Genomic DNA, 12,349 nt, shown 5'->3' on the forward strand with positions numbered 1-12,349 from the left:
GAGCTTAAATAGCCATGAACATCTGTTGTTTTCTACGCAAACTTAAAACCTCAGTTTGGAAACTAGTTTAATATAACGTTGCCAAATGACTTTTTTCTATATCAGATCAGTCAACTATATTAATTAACTGACATTTACTATGTTAGTAAAATAAAAAAGTAAAGTAAAGTAAAGAAAAGTAAATATTTTTATATAAAATTCATTTGTTGTGGGACCAAATTTGTTAGCTTGTAGGAAACCGAAAAGAGTATTTAACACATTTATAAACATGCCGTAGTTAATTAAGTGTCTTGTAAAAAGGTGTAGTTGGACGGATGTATTCTTCAACTTAAAGAGTATATAAACTCCGGATTACCGAAGTATGTTTCCATTCTTATATTCTATAAAAGTAACCAAGAACCTACATTGTTCAGTCGCAGCGTGGGAGCTCGCGTAATCATCTGCTGGTTAACCACGTTCCGGCCATGGGCCACCGTATTACGGCGCTCCAGCGAAGTGTCCGCCGTGCGGGCACCCATCTTCTCGCGGCTCTGGTCACGCGACTTCTTTGAGAAGAACTTGAAGGGACTGCGGCCGCGCTTCTTCTTGTCGTCCAGCTCTTCGCCCAGTCCGTTCATGTCCAGTACGGACGAGGATCGCTGCATCTCGTCCAGGGCGGCGGACATGTCCGTCTCGAAGGTGATGTTGCGGGTGAGGGATCCCTTGCGCGGCGGGCGATGTGGTCCCCGCATCATGTGATCCGCCTCGGCGTCCGCGTGCTCGTCGAAGTTCCGGGTCAGACCCTTGATGTCGTTCATGTTGAAGCCGCCCTTGAGCATGTGGTCCATGTGGGCGGCCTGGGTCTGCACCTGCATCTGGGCGGCGGCCTCCGCCTCGCGCATCAGCCGGTACTGCCGGTTCTTGATCTCATCCCAGCGCCGAGCCTTCTCCTGCTCGCTGATAAACTCACCCATGCAGGTGACGGGCAGAGAGAGCCGCAGGAACTCCCAGTTGGCCTTCTCCATGGTCTCGAAGGTGTTGTGCGAGATCTTCAGGTGTGGCGGGGTGTCGGCACCACCGGGAATCCTCGTCACATCAATGCGACAGTCGGGCATCTCCTCGGTGTTCTCGAAAATTGGCTGGTCCTTGGTGTACCAGTGGGTCACCGGACGACGCATGTTCCTAAAGAGCAATAATATAATAAATATAGTTTTCTACTTGGTAAAGAGAAGTTATTATTGACAAACAGCCAATCTAAATCATCGGCATTGAAATCGCTCACTTTTCTGTTACACTTTTTTGTTCCCATTGCAGATGAATATATAATATAACTACTATACTTACACGCAAAAGGGCTCGTAGCCTTCTTGCAAGCCGCAGGTGGTGAAGAACTTGAGGGAGTCCACGTCCTGGCCGTAGATGAGGCGCGCCTTCTGGCCCACTCCCAGGGTGCAGGCGGGCACGAAGCCGACCCCCTCGGCGGTTACGTCGGCAAAGGTCGTCTCGCCGCCCAGGGCGTCCATCAGGAGTTCTCCGTTCAACGAGAAGCCTGCACAACGATTGATTATGGTTAATGGGGTCGGGGCAGGGGGGTGACTGGACATTTGCTAATGATGAGTATATTGAAACCAAGAACCAAGCAGCTTCTCAATGAATTCCGAACGGGCCTGGCTCTCAGAGCCGTATCCGTATCCGATTTGTTTCGTTCGTCCGGAATCCATTAAGCAATTTAAATTCGTCTAGGAAATGCGTGCGTATTAATTGGCTGTTGAGTTCGCCTTGCAGCATACTTGCATTATATTGTTATTATGGTTATGTCTGGTCTAGAGTAGTGTTTAACTGGTTGGGTTTCGATTTAGTTGGCAAAGCTAGGATTATAAAGTCAAGCAAGCTATTAAGTACTTTGTGTTAGCTCTCATGCTAAATATTGTACAATTGAATTGAATTGATATTGGATAAGTACGTGTCGTTAGTAATTACAGGCAGTTACGAGAGAGTAAAAAGCTTGGGAATGAGCTGATGTGTCACCTGCTCCTCAGGCACCCATGTTGCTTGCTAATCAGGCGCCACGCTCCTTGTTAGGCGTTCAGGGTGTTCAAAGTAACAATAGTTGGACATTAGAGCATGGGAATTGGATAAAGTGGATCGAAAGTGAGAGTCTACAGAAGCTGGCATTGATGGACTTATGCGTTGGTCGGACGATTCTATGAGTGGGCTCGGTTCGATGTCCGTCGGGTCGAAGATGGCTGATCTACTTGTTTCGATTGCTGGATTATCGGCCGGGTTGCATAGTTCAAATTAGACAAAGTTTGCTCACTTTGAAACTGATAAAAAATAACTTTTTTCTTATTCTTATAAGAGTGACTATACATATTTTAAATTAAGTTATAATAAAAGATAATCCTGTATTTTAAGAATGTTAAAATTATTAACAATTTTATAATAAGGACACCTTCTGAGAAAGGGATAACCAGGGATTTTCCAAAATAAAATATAGAATTTAATATCACACTAAACTTAATGATTTTGACTGGAAAGTTTTAATAATAGCAATTTTTCAGCCTTCTAAATATCAAGATTTAAATATTTCTTAATTTTCCAATTAAGATATCTGGCTTTTTGAAAGAAGCATAAAACTAGATAAAAATAAAGAACTTTGTATCGAAACTAAATCATTTTAACTTACAATTTTTAATACTTGTTTGTTATCAACTTTCTGAAGCTCAATATTGATATATTTGGAAAAAATGTAAGTTTAATCTGACTTTTTGAGAGAAGAATAAGATGAATAAATATTTTTGATTTTAGAGTTTGGCCATTATAAGTTTGCTCCTCAAACAAGTTAAGTTTCATCAATTCCAAATCACTAAATTCAATCCAAAGTGAACTATGAACCAAGCTGAATTTGGGGGCTGGCTTTTGCAGGGTATCTATTGATAGGTGAATGCGTGGGTACCGCATGTCCTTCGCATCGCTGGACCTGCGGCATTCGGCTCTCCGGTGGCTCTGGTTCACATTTAGTAGATATCAAAAGCACGGAGGTTGACATTCCTTGAGGGGGTGCTTGGAGGATTTTACAATACAACAAGGAGACGAGCAGTTCTTACTAATTGTGTGGTCGGCCAGGTCTAGAAAGACGCCGACTATGTCCCCGGGTCCGCATTGTTTACCGAAGGATTCACTGACGCCACCATAGACTTTCTCTTCCTAAAAAGTTGAATTGCAAGTGGACAAGATTTAGTCGCGTTCGATCGATCGTTACGTATCGTATCGTAGTACCGCCCTACTCGAATGTTATGTGAGTCTTTACACGGTTTTGGTTGTTTGTTAATGATCGGATATGAGAGAGTGTCGCTAAATTAACAAATTAAAAGAGAACGAAATCTTCGATTAAGTTGAAAAGTTGAGTTAAACAAAATGCGTTCGATCAAAATAAATAAAATCAACGTTGATGCACGCTGCTAAAGCGTCTAGGTCCTTACTGATCGTTAGCTCCTTGACATCGATGAAACAACCAATGACATCGCCAGCCTCATACCGCACTCCGAAGTGCTCAATGGATCCGGCGTGCATTTTGGTCACCTATAATCACGGGGTTGTGGGTATGATTTGAGTCGATCTCGCACACAGTCTCTTTCTGTTGACCCTCCCTAGCCTACATCGAATGGACGACCCCTGGGCTCGGACCCCTCCCCACCATATACTCACATTGTGGCCATCGAAGGCCCAGCTGGTGTCCTCGCTGCCCAGCATGGCTCCCGGATAGCAATCGGCCCGGGCCCAGCCCACTCGCATGGGTCCGGACGTGAGCACCTCGAACTCGAAGTACCACTTGCCCGAAGTCACGGCGTAGTTGCGCTCCACCCTGTACGTCCGGAATCCGGCGAACTTGAGCCGTTGCGCCTCCGCCAGGAGTGCCTCCGTTCCTTCGCCCGTTGGCGGATCCAGCACGTAGCCGTAGACCAGCAGGGTTCGCACCGTCTCCGAGGCCGTGTCCCTGTTGGCCTTCTTGATGGCCTCGTCCACCTTGGCATAGGGCACCAAGTGCGGGCTCCGGTGATTCTCGCTGTCCTCATTCAGGCCGTATGTCCAACCCTGCTGGATGCGCTCCCTTGCCCACAGATTGTGCGTATTCTCGGCCAGCTGGTCCACCAGCTCCTCCAATTTCGGAGAGAGTGTCACGGCACTCAGGTCAAGAGGAGCCGGCTTGTAACCATTGCCCTGCATGAAGATCTCGTTGGGCAGGCGCACGGGACGTATGCGTGCTGGTGGTTTGTCCATGGTTATGTAGTAGCCCAGCGAAATGATTGTCCTGCAAATTAGAAACGATTACTAATTAATTATATTATAATTTAAAAACATTTTAATAATTATGGTCTTGTTTTTTTTGTATGTCTTTTTCTAATATATCTAAAAAAAAACCAAAATTTTTAAAATATATTTTTGCTTAAATGTATAACATTTAAAATGTTTTGTTTGTTAAATTTTCACTTAAAACAGGCAAGTTTTTAGCTATAAAAAACAATTTTTTTAGAAGAAAAGAAATAAAGAATTAAAATTACACTGAGTGAGTAAGAACACTAGCTTTGATTCGTCGATTCCTTTCCTGAAAAGCTCTTATCCTCAAACATTTTTTTGGATCGACTTAAAATTTTTTTGATGTATTATTGATAAATATACATATATATTTTAAATTTACATGCTATAATAGAAAGACAGCCCACTTACTTAAGCGTTTGCACAGCCAATTGATTGTCGTATCGCTTCTCCGCCGCCGGCAGCTTCTCGAAGTGGGTGAGGCAGGGATGGATGCGATGGTAGTCGTCGCGGTGCTCGCCCCACGACCATCCCGCCTCGATCTTGTTGAGAGCCCACATCTCGTGGATATTCTCCGCCAGCTTCTCCTTGATTTGGTCCACAGAGCTCGGCAGTGATACACCCGTCGTGTCCACGGGTTTTGGCACAAAGGCATTGTCATCCTCGATGAGCCACGGTCCGGCCAGAACGTTCTTGCTGAGATTGCCGAAGTAGAAGCAGGGATCCAGGCTGAGGATCTGCTGCGGCATGAGGCACTGCACCAGGGCCGAGAAGCCCATGGGCGGGGCGAACTTCAGGCGACCGTGATCTCCGCCGAAGAGGAAGCGGCAGCTCAGCTTCGAGGAGCAACTCATCACGGGGAAGAACATTCCATCCAGATTGAAGTCCCGGAAGCTTCCACGCACTTTCACCCCGTTGAAGGTAAACGTAATGATGGGCACCGAAAGATCGATGGCCACGCCAATGACGTCGCCCTTGCGGATGAAGGGCTCCTCGGGCAGCGCATCCACCACTGGGGTCTTGCGCCCTCCGGTCCAAAAGTAGGCTCCATCGAAGCCGAAGGAATACAGATCGTCGCCCACGCCGTTGCCACCCCACTTCTTTCCGCCGCCCGGATACGGGACATAGCCGGAGGTGTTGGCCCAGCCGATGCGTAGATGGGGCATCATGTGCGTCGTCTGCTCGATGTGGTCCATGGTCACCTCGAAGTACCACTTCTGGTACATGGACGAGCCGTCCACGCGGCCCACGAAGATGTTTGGTCGGATGCTGGCCACATGGTCGACCAGGAGCGTCTGCAGCAGCAGATTCTTGCCGGGCAGCAGGAAGTCGCAGATGTTGTTCTGCGAGGAGCGCACCGCCACGCCGTTACCCACGCACAGGGAGCAGAGAACGTCGAGGACTTTGGGGTCGCGGCCGTGCTTCTCCAGCAGCGAGATGATCACCTTGATGTGCTCATCCCGCATCATGTTCAGCGCCTCGGGCGAATCGATCAGCACGCAGTGGAGCACGTCCAGCATGCCGGAGCCCTCGCTGGAGGCCTGTGATCCCAGGCGCGAGAACAGCCAGTTGAGGCGGTTGCTGTTGGCGAACTGGGCGCAGTTCGTGTGGTTGCCCTTGATGATGGCGGCCAGCAGTTGGTACAGGTAGGTCGAGATGAGGTCCCAACTCTGACCGGTCTCGTCGCCGGCCAGGAAGCTGGCCAAGAAGCCCTGCGAGGTGATTATGTTGATCTTGTCGATGGCTTCCAGGATCAGGTTGAGCACGCCCTCCTCCTGGAAGAGATCCTGTCGGTTGCGCAGCGCCCGGAAGCGGTTCTGTTTCTCCTCGTGTTCTGGAAATCAAAAATATCTTTGTTAAGATCAAAGCCAGATCTGCATAGTATTTGGCCTACCCATATCGTCTTCGGGTTGCGAGAAGTAGTTGATCAAGTCCTCCAGGCACATGACCATCTCGTTGAGGTTGACCTTCTGGAAGAAAATGGAGTGTCGGCGATTGGACTGCAGAGTTTCCAAGGCCCTGAAAGCAGTTTAAGATGAGAAGGGGTTCTCCAAAGTGAGTCAAAAGAATACATACGTGATAAACTGGGTGAAGAGGCTGCTGCACTTGCGGATGACACGCGCCGTCTTGGACTCCTCCTCCTGGGAGCGCGAGAAGTCAAGGCAATCGTCCATCTTGCCCTCCTCGTGCAGAATGGCCTGCTTCTCCTCCACCTTGCCCACGCCCTTCTTTTTCGTCTCGTAGCTCTTGTAGCTGAGCCACAAGCTCGTCTCGCAGTGCTGCACGATGACGGTGGTGTCGCCGTACTTGATGATCGGTGAGCCGATCACCTCCAGATCCTTGTCCTCCAGCACCTTCTTCTCGTCGTCCTTTTCCTGCCGCAGGCAGAAAGTCGTCGTGGCAATCGAGGCCTCCTCCTTCTTCACCAGAATCAGCTCGTTGCTGTCGTTGACGCCCAAGTAGCGCCCGGTGGTTATGTGACGGATGCGCATCGGATGGTACCAGTTGATGAAGCCACCCGTCCACTTGGTGCGAGCGAGTTCCAGGCGCCACAGGGATCGCGCCTGGGCCATGACCACGCCGCCCTCGTAAATAACAATGCTGCAGAGGGATCGCAATAGTATGTATGTTGACTGCAATAAGGTTTTCCTCTCCAAATGATTCACTCACTTTTGTCCCGCCTCACGACCCCAGGTGCTGGGTATGGTCAGGCACTCGTCGCCGCCGTGGAAGAAGCGCAGCACATCGCCGCCAAATACATAGCCCACGTACTTCATCCTCGAGATTCCCGTGCCGTAGGGCTGCACGGACCAGTGGGTCACATGGAAACTGGCGTTCACAATCGACTGCTCGTTCTCCTTGGTGGTATGCAAATACCGTTCGGTGGCCACCGACACCAGGATGAGGTCGTCTCCGACTCGCACCTTCTCGCCCTCGGAACGCTGTTTGCTGGCCGGGTGGACCGTCCACCAACAGGCCTCACCCTGGCTGTGCTCCTGCAGACCCACATCGAAGGACAGCTTGTCGTTCGACGATGAGGTGGACAAGCAGGCCAAGTACTGGAAGAGATCAGGTTTATTAGATTTGTCGCAGCCAAGCAAATCGAAACGATCCAACACTCACCATATCACTGTTGTGATGTCGGAGCAAAATGGCATTGCCGTACAGCAATGTCCTATGTCCCGATCCAGTGCCTTTGCCCTAGGAATTGTCGGTAAGTCATTAAAAATTGCTAGCCCTATATGCAGGAAGCTAAAGCTCTAGGATTTGGTAAGACTACAATCTACTTACTATTGCATAACAGTGGAAAAAGTTACGTATTTACGGAGTTAGGATGCATAATGTTTGAGGTTGCTGATGGTTAGATCTATAGAGTACATCTAAACGGAGAAGAAATCTAAGCCAATAAATAATTATATCATCTTTTACTAAGCAAGTACCATAAGCATTTGTATCTTTCTGTATTGAAAGGTTGAAACTATTTGTATATATGTACATACAGTTACTAGGCTTTTTATTAGTTAGAAACTCTAACTAATTTATTTTGTAATTTAAAATTTAAAAGGGCTTTAATTTCTTCTCTGAATGGAAAGGTAGCCCTTAAGTCCATAGACCAAGTGTACTTAATTTTAATCACAGCTGAGTTAAGAGCTTCAAAGATTCAAATCTCTGTTGGAAAAGGTTACAGAGCTGAAAGCTCTTTTTTTCGGGATTACTCCCACAGAGTTGTGATAAAGAAAGCAATAGCAGAGCGAGATAGAACGAGCGCTACTTTACACAGACAGAGTGAGACAGATAGAAAGTAAGAGAGAGAAAAAAGAGAAGCGCGATACGAGAAAAGAAAAAGATTTGAACTTTATACTTACAAGTCGACTATCCTGTTTTGTGGGTATTTAGAAAAATTTTGAAAAATAACAAAAAATTTATTGGTTACAAATGTGTAGAAGAGAAGTGAAACGGGAAGAGCAGAGTAGATGGCATGCAGAGACCTAAGTAACTGGGAAACTATAGAATCATAGTGTTCCTGGGACATCGAAGCGACATGGATCACAATCACAACATAAAAGGGGCGGGACAGATTACGAAACGGTATGAATGCTCGGGATTCCCTTGGTTTGAAATGAAACAGACGTATATCCGTGGTGTCCGGACTCGACTCCGAGTGGGCATACTTACAGTCTCGGATCCCGCCGCAGTCACCAGCTCCTGCAGAGCTCGCACGGACAGCGCCTGCTCGATGACGAAGACACACTGCGACAAATCCGGCGGTACGTTCTTATCGGCAATGTTCTCGAGGAAGCAGTGCCGGTTGCCAAATCCCTCGGCGGCCAAGCACACACGCTCCCCCGTCGCCGTGCAGGAGAGCGTGACCATGTCCTCCTACAATGGCACACGGAGAAATAAGATGTTAGACACAGTTCAATATTATTTAGTTTAATAAAAAGGGTATTTTAAATGATACATATAAATGCAAAGTTATTATAAAATAACGTTTATTTTGTTCAATTTACTGCCATTTGATTATCTAATACGTGGGCTATTGCTATCTATTGAAAAAAAATCATACCCTCTTATGTATTCTTCGTTTGGTTTATAAACTGACTAGGATGGTACACATTCCGACTTTGATGATCTTGTTTGTAGGATCGTTGGTAGCTATTACAATATATAATCAGAAAGTTCAGAGAATGTATGAGATCTGAAGAGTATACCTTTGTTATATATATACCACGAGCTTTCAATAATCTTTCTTATTGCGTAAAAATCGAACAAGCTTGATTTTTGTGATATAACAAATTGTTTTGCAAAAACTTATTGAGCTAAGGAAACTTTATATTTAGGTACCCTTTATTTCGAGGATAGGACAAGTAGTTTTCTAAAATTATAAAAGCCTCATAGTTTAAATTGAATCTCAACAGTCTGTTCCAAACCCTAGGCGATTGATCGTTGATCTTATTTCTTACTGTGCGTTGAGTGTAAGCAGTGGGTTAAGGAACGGGAGAAGAATTTAGCAACAATTAAGTCGTTGAGGGGCCCAAAGTTGTGCTGCAATTTTAATGAGACTTTGGCAACAATTCCGACCGGCAATCCACCGCAATACCAATTGCCATTTGCCAACACATTCGACTCCCAGCCCCATCGGCATCCTTTCGGGCCTAGAGCATCAAAGCATGGCGATGCACACGCAAATTGAGGGAATTGTTACAAGGTACTAAATGTGCAAATGAATGGCCGGTGGGCGGATGGTGGTGGGTGGTGTGTGGTGGGTGGTGGTGTTTGGTTGTCCACAGTCACTCGCCCCCATCCCACCCCTTTTACAGGGCAGAGCGATGTGATTTTCGGCTGGTGATGTTGTGTGTAGTCAAAGTTAAATGAACGGTAATGGATTTCGAATCGAGCAATTTGCATAATTTAAATGCGAATGAAGTGCCGAATCCTGACACAGCAGCATCATTGTCTCTGCTCTGGAACCATCTATTTAAAATTTAAGCCCGACCACATACGGGTTTTGGTGTCCAAAAACTGCACTGCTCAATGACTCAATTTGCATTTGACTTCATTTCGATAAATGTTTTTGCAAACTTGCACTTTTCGGGTCGCTCGTCTGTGAACTGCAAAAGTTTTCAGTGAGAGCATGGAGAAATGCGAGCAAATAAGCGTAATTTGACATCACTTGAAGGGCGGCAAAGGGACTTCCCCGGGGACCTGGATCCCAATGTCTCTGCTGGGTCTTCTATATTTATTGAATTTCTGTTGCGGTGAGTGGGAAAAGGGCCTGCGGGCTCTAAAAGAGATACAGGATGGCCGTGTGGGTTCGATGGGTAAACTCAACTTTTGCCCTCAAACGTGTTTATTTATTGCGGCAAGGTGTCGTTGCCGCTGACCTCGCTGACCCCCAGAGGGGGTTGGGCCCTTTTGGGTGGGGAGGTGTGGCACGTGGGCGTGGGCAAAAGGAAGCAACACTATTTACTTATACCCCATAATGGCTGTCATTTGGCGCACCAGCTGTGGGCATTGATATATGGCGGCATTTGTCAGCTGACGATGTGTTCATCGAGGAATGCCTCCATTTCCTTTATCTTCCCTCCCCAACAACTGGCTATGTAAAGTGGAATCAGACGAAAAGCTAAAGCCCCTGGTGGCCGTGATTGAATTTGTGACTCGAGCTTTGTATTTATTGTGTGCCATAAACAAAAGTTAGGGGCGCCTATAAATATGCATTACATATACAGCGGGAAACGGGGCAGGACATCTCTTATGGATTGCCGGATATTTTATGACACCAATTGTGAAAAGTCCCCCATGGATTTTATTGAGTGGACGTAATTGATTTTAGATGATCTGGCGTTGTCACTGGCTGCAGGATACACTCATAATAAAAAATTCTTCTTTCAACTTGAAAATGGCCTTAATCTTAATCCCTATGGAAAACATTTGCATGTTTTTTTGAACTAATGTCAGAACAATTCGAAACTTTAAAGCATTAGAGAGTGAATTCCCATAAAATTGATTTATTGGCAAATATATTTAATTTCGGCAGCAGTTCTGTACTCAGAATAAGCTTAACAATTTATTTTATTTCAAATATTATATGGCTTTGCTCAAATTCAGACAATTCAAAGGTCTGTTTTTAATTGTCCCTTATTGTTGTCTTTAAATAAACATATGTACTAAAATTGGCTTTCTTGGCGGCATCGTTAAATCATTAAAAAAAATACTTTTTAATTTTAATATTTGTTTTCAATTTCAATAATTTACAAAATTAAACAAATGGTAAAAACGAATTTAAAACCTGCAGATTCATTAAAAAGTTTTGAGCATATGCTTTTGGTCTTTGGGAAAAAAAAAAAGAAATGGCAATTTCAATTCTTTTTAAAGTTGATTTTGTTTTTTTTTTGTTTAAAGAAATAACCAGCTTTTTATTTCGCGTGTTGGGGCTTATGATATCCGGTGTACTTACCGTTCTCAGGAATGAAACATCATCCTGCTCGGAGCCTCCCTCCGCCTCAGCCATTTCGTTTGGTTAACGCAACGACCGCAGCGCCTCCAAATCGGAATTTATATCGCAGCAGCGTTTGGATTTCAATTGTTCTGGGATTTCCCTCGGTCACCCGAATCGGTTTGTTTTCCTTCGAAAGATTGGGAATACGTTTACGGTTAGAATTTGGTTGTTTACACTCGTCACGGGTGGGAATGATTCTTGGCGAGGGTTTCTTAATGGGCGGACAGAATTCGAGTGGAACGAACTTTTGTTTATATTTTGGGAGCCCCCCTTCCGCTTCTCTCAGCCAACATAAACACAGACACTCACACACACACGCGGACCAACGGCGAGTGGAGAGAGAACTTTCTCCTCTCTCCTCTCTCCTCTCTCTCTCTTTCTCTCGTTCGGCTTTTTGTTTTGCTTTCGTTGTGCGAACAGCTGATTCACTCGGTTCTGCGGTTATTTTCGCTTTTGCTCTACTCGCCGCATTTTTTGTTTCACTTGCCAATTTCGCCGCGACTTTTCTCTTGCTTTTTTACACTTGTAATTATTCAGGAATTTATGTAGATATGTGGCTTGTATTAATGTACATATGTTACTACCAGGCAAAAGGCCAAATAAATATATCTACTTCGTAAAATGAATACGAGTCCCCAATTAATGCTTCAATAAAATATAAGTTGGACATTAAAAGGCATACCCTAACTATTAGGCATTATAGATATGTTACAATATGTTTGGGCTTTCAAATATCCCTAAGTCGGAAAAAAAGCTAAGGATATCTAAATGTGTATATTTATGAACATATTCTGTAAAAGTTAAAAGTTAAAATTTACAAGAAAATAAGCAATATAACATGTGATTCCTAAAATTTATGTTATGTTATGTTGAAAATAAATTTATCTAAAAACGCATTAAAGGAAAATATGCTTAAATATACTGAAATCTCTGCCGGAAACTTCGAAATAATTCCATTAACCTAAAGAGGAACCCTGTTGCTTCGGAATATTCATGTTTACAGGAATAAAAGAAGAAGGAACGATATAGTTAAGTTCCCGATTATTAGAT

At 45.1% G+C, this 12,349-nt stretch overlaps 1 protein-coding gene across 12 annotated transcripts in view; it reads right to left on the minus strand.

Moving 5' to 3' along the window:
- Positions 1-12,349, minus strand: part of LOC108149701 (ryanodine receptor) — a 30,094-nt gene that overhangs the window by 16,159 nt on the left and 1,586 nt on the right. For 4 of the 12 annotated variants that reach the window (XM_041709813.1, XM_041709811.1, XM_041709807.1 and 1 more), the window contains 11 exons: positions 11,258-11,426; positions 8,473-8,676; positions 7,420-7,497; positions 6,967-7,355; positions 6,373-6,897; positions 6,191-6,315; positions 4,708-6,130; positions 3,688-4,291; positions 3,087-3,186; positions 1,324-1,528; positions 405-1,161 (listed from right to left, as the gene is read on the minus strand). In XM_041709813.1, the coding sequence (XP_041565747.1) occupies positions 405-1,161; positions 1,324-1,528; positions 3,087-3,186; positions 3,688-4,291; positions 4,708-6,130; positions 6,191-6,315; positions 6,373-6,897; positions 6,967-7,355; positions 7,420-7,497; positions 8,473-8,676; positions 11,258-11,311 (4,464 nt within the window). In that variant the 5' untranslated portion in view covers positions 11,312-11,426. Of the gene's footprint in view, positions 1-404; positions 1,162-1,323; positions 1,529-3,086; positions 3,187-3,461; positions 3,562-3,687; positions 4,292-4,707; positions 6,131-6,190; positions 6,316-6,372; positions 6,898-6,966; positions 7,356-7,419; positions 7,498-8,162; positions 8,175-8,472; positions 8,677-11,257; positions 11,427-12,349 lie in introns of those variants that run through there. The other 8 variants (XM_041709814.1, XM_041709805.1, XM_041709803.1 and 5 more) reach the window with 3 other exon arrangements.

This window comes from Drosophila elegans, unplaced genomic scaffold, assembly GCF_018152505.1.
Source record: "Drosophila elegans isolate 14027-0461.03 unplaced genomic scaffold, ASM1815250v1 contig_520, whole genome shotgun sequence".
Classification (NCBI taxonomy): Eukaryota; Metazoa; Arthropoda; class Insecta; order Diptera; family Drosophilidae; genus Drosophila; species Drosophila elegans.